General features: G+C 45.9%; 1 protein-coding gene across 1 annotated transcript; it reads right to left on the bottom strand.

Annotated features, from left to right (window-relative positions):
- Positions 1-1,539: 1,539 nt before the first annotated feature.
- Positions 1,540-2,431, bottom strand: LOC147427494 (uncharacterized). The gene has a single exon (XM_086496722.1). The coding sequence runs from the start codon at positions 2,198-2,200 to the stop codon at positions 1,673-1,675; it is 528 nt and encodes a 175-aa protein (XP_086352848.1). The 5' UTR covers positions 2,201-2,431; the 3' UTR covers positions 1,540-1,672.
- Positions 2,432-4,123: the final 1,692 nt, after the last annotated feature.

Here is a 4,123-nt window from a genome sequence, read left to right as displayed (position 1 = left end):
AAGAGTGAAGAGCTTGAGGGTAAGAGGGGCCATGCCGCCGCCGAAGGCGGCGCCGTTTTACTAGTATTATAAAACAAGCTCACCTGACATGTGTCGCCAATCTGTGATTCTTAATCAACGATCCAAAAAGTGCACCAATTCTCCACCCACTCTCCTATGGCCTTTTGAAGGCCAAAAGGAGACAGAATGACACCACAACGACGAAGGTTCAAAAGTTGACAGAGGTGCAGTCCATGTAACGCACGAAAAATTCACCACGTGGAGGCTCTGTCCTTTCTTAAAGCTCCATTGTATATAGTATAAATATAATGGTAGTAGATCATTTACGACATGGAAAGTCCGTCCAAACCTACAAAGGGAGGTTCATTTGGTGGCGACACATGGAGGGAAACTTAGGGAAGCTCTTTATGGCCTTAAAAAATGCAAAGTAAAGGCACCCTTCAAAATTGTTTTTAAATACAAGAGTACTCAGAGCCTAGAGGTTAGCCTTGAAATTTGAGGGCTAGAGTGAAACTTCTTACGGACTATAAATACTATAAAAAAGAGTACTAGATTTTTGACTTCACATTTTCCAGGACTCAAAAGTCTTTTCATTTTCTATCATCTTAGTACTCATCCTTCAATTTTTGTATTTTATATTCAATATTTTCTAAGATCTCTTTGAAGTGAAGCAGAATATGACACACCGAGGGTCTCTCCTTCCTTGAAATTTAAGCTCCATCATATATAGTATAGAAGTTTCTATAAACTTACCACATTCTCAAAAATTCAAGTGGTCAATTGATACTATTTGTAATTTAAATGGTAACTCTTATAGAAAATATAATCAAGATGAGGTGTTTATATATATATATATATAAATATATATGTGTAAGTATCTATTTATTTATAATAGGGTATATATCTACATATAAATAAACCTAGACCCAAGTTACCAAATGGTAATTCCCAAGCAAAGTAAAGTTACAATTCGTAGCTTTTTTGGATGCTGGCGCCTTTAGTTACATGTTAGGTTGTGGTCACACACGAGGAGATCTCGGTTACTTTTGGGATGACACGTATGACGACGCTAGAGTAGTAACCAGTTTTACTTGCACACTATTCCTTTTTGGACATAGTTGGCTAACTATGTTGGTTGTGTGCATCTCTCTCTCCTCGCTCACGGTGTTGACGGTCACCTCTATCGGCACACTCTCTAGTTGTTGCGCCTGGACTGCACGCACATCTATCAGAGGACTGTCGAAAATGCTTGAAAACTAAGCCCTGCTTGCCCTTACCAAGCCACACAAAAAAGTGTAAAAGTGCAAGGTATAGATACTTGTGATAAAATGAATGCCACGCAATAAGGCGTATAAGTACGTTAAGGCGTGAGCATGTGAGGGGATGTTATGAGCTCGTGTTGGTAGAAATGTCTCGACTCAAAGCCTCCACGTACGACCTCAGCGCAAAACATTACGGACTGCCACGTCAGCCTCGTCCTACAAACTTGCAAAGGACAGGTCACAGAATATGTGCAAATTCTCACCTTAATGTAATGTCCTTCCCACTCGTCGCAGTCGTGCTATTGCAATGCTGCCTCCTTCATCCTCATCATCATGTTGCTTGGGCCGCCCCTGTTGCGCCCGACCTCAGCAGCTGCCATCTGCCGGTGGACTTCCCGGCCGCCGAGCCACTATTCGACTGCTGCCCTCCCGCCGCCTCCTACGAGCCCCGCCTCTTTCGCCCCTCTGCCCCCTCTTCTCTGCGCATCCGCCGCCCCGCCCACAACACTTCCTCCTCCTACGCCGCCATCCTTGCCCGCGCCTACTCCCTCATGAAGGCCCTTCCCTCCGACGACCCCCGCTCGTTCACCCACCAAGCAAATATCCACTGTGCCTACTGCAACTCCGCCTACAACCAGCTCAACTCTTCCTCCCTCCTCTTCCAAGTCCATGAAAGCTGGCTCTTCCTCCCCTTCCATCGCTGGTACCTCTACTTCCACGAGCGCATCCTCGCCAAGCTTCTCGGTGATGACGATACTTTCGCCCTTCCCTTCTGGAACTATGACGACCACAACGCCACCTCCATCCCCTGGATCTTCGACGCATACAACGATACGCTTGTAAGCTCCGTGCGTGATCCTCTCCACAGGGGTCCTAATGCCACCGCCCGCATCGACAGCCCACATGTGGAGGACCGCCCGCGCGAGCAGCAGCTGCATGAGAACGACTACACCTTGTATCGCATGTTCGTGGGCGACTCCTCCAGTCTAGAAGGTTTCTTCGGCTCGCCATACAGGCAAGGCGATTCCCCGATGCCAGGCGGCGGCTGTGTGGAAAATATGCCTCACAACAGCGTCCACATCTGGGTGGGCAACAAGACCTCTGTCGGGCTGAAAGACATGGGCTCCTTCTACGCCGCCGCGCGAGATCCTGTCTTCTACGCCCACCATGCGGAGATTGATCGTATGTGGCAACTCTGGGGAACCTTCCCCAACCACGAGGACATCACAGACGACGACTACCTCAACTCTGAGTTCCTCTTCTACAACGAGGACGCGGAGCTGGTGCGTGTGAAGGTGGGCGATGCGCTCAACACTTCATTGCTGGGCTATGTCTACGAGGACGTAGAAATTCCATGGATAGACGCCATAATCACCAGAAGAAGCTCCGGCCCTGCAGAGCTTACAGCCAACGCCAGCATCTGCAAAGAGGGGGAGGCGATAGAGGCTGCGTGTTCCATCGTGCTGCAGAGCGGGCTGGGACAGAACGAAGTGCAGACGGGAGAATCGCCATGGCTGAATCACCGCCTGCTGCTGAAAGTGCAAGGCGAGCCCGGCAAGCTGGGCGCGCACATCGATATTTACGTCAATCTCCCTACTGCAGATGCCAACACTGGCGCGGGTTGTACCGAGTTTCTGCATGCTTTCAACACTCTGACTCCTGCAACGCAATCAGCGTCCACCAACGTTACTTTTACGGTGAGGCCCTATTTGTATAGCCGGCTGGTTGACCTAAAATTAACACAGGAGACTAGTATCGTAGTAACCCTAGTGCCAAGTTTTCCTTCAACCTTACCTTCGCAGCCCTTGACCCTCCTCAGCCTATATTCTGTTGAAGATAGTACACACATAAGGTCTTCTATAAATACTGCTGCCCAATTTTCTTAAAGATCTGCATAGTGCTTCACATTGACCTAATTGGCTGTAATTTTAATACACTTTTTTTTATTTATGATTTCCTAAATAATAAAGGTTGGCTATTGGAAACTCTAATTCCCATCTCAATCTCTGTCTCCTAATCTGGAATAGATGTGCTTGCGTGTGGTGATGATTCAGTATGTTTCATGTATGGCATATCTTTGTGATATCTTTGCTCGCCTACAAAGTCTCTATTGTTGTCACTTATTCTCGCCAAAGTATATTGTTGTCACTTATTCTTTTTCTTGTATGGCATATCATAGATCTTAAACTCTAGAGACACATCTTAACTCTTGTTGTTGATATGTACTTAACAACAAGTTTTGCTCACCTATTCGCATAGTACACCTACTTAAAACGAGGTTGGAACTCGGTTGAAAAGAGAAGCCATAGAACATCTAATAAATAAGGAAAGTAACCTCCTAGTGGCCATGGAAAAATGTTTCTCCATGATCTTTTTTTTTCTTTGTCTAAACTCACAAATTGTCAATGGATTATTTTAAGCACAAAAAAGAATTTACTAAAGAGCCTCAAGCTTAGGCTGAGCCTTGATGTATTGAAGATTACAGAACGGATGTGTACCGCCTTTCATCGAGTCTAATCATAACCGGTAAGCTATATTCTATGCTTTACTTCTTGCAGGTTGACAACATAGCATGGGTAGGTCTAGACCAACCTATCGACTCTTACTTGCTTCCAAGCGTATGGATCATTACTTTCCTTTCTTGTATAACCTCTGAGAATCTTGCTACATCAAGGTCTCCCTCAAACACAAGGCGGTTACTTGCCCAGCATGTATGGTGAAAGAAAAACTACCTGATAGTTTGAGTACAGATAAGAAGAGCAAGGCTTCCCAGCTTCTTTCCACCAAGGAACAGATCATTCTTGAAGTACCTGATTTGCAATGTCCTTTGGACTTGCCTGCAGATTTTCCCTGATTGCATG

The sequence above is a fragment of the Adiantum capillus-veneris genome, chromosome 23, assembly GCF_014529385.1.
Source record: "Adiantum capillus-veneris isolate H3 chromosome 23, ASM1452938v2, whole genome shotgun sequence".
NCBI lineage: Eukaryota > Viridiplantae > Streptophyta > Polypodiopsida > Polypodiales > Pteridaceae > Adiantum > Adiantum capillus-veneris.
This window is presented reverse-complemented; position numbering and strand designations above follow the sequence as displayed.

Bases quoted from the DNA above. Each gene is read 5' to 3' on its own strand.
- LOC147427494 (XM_086496722.1), bottom strand. From the start codon at position 2,200: ATGCAGCTGCTGCTCGCGCGGGCGGTCCTCCACATGTGGGCTGTCGAT.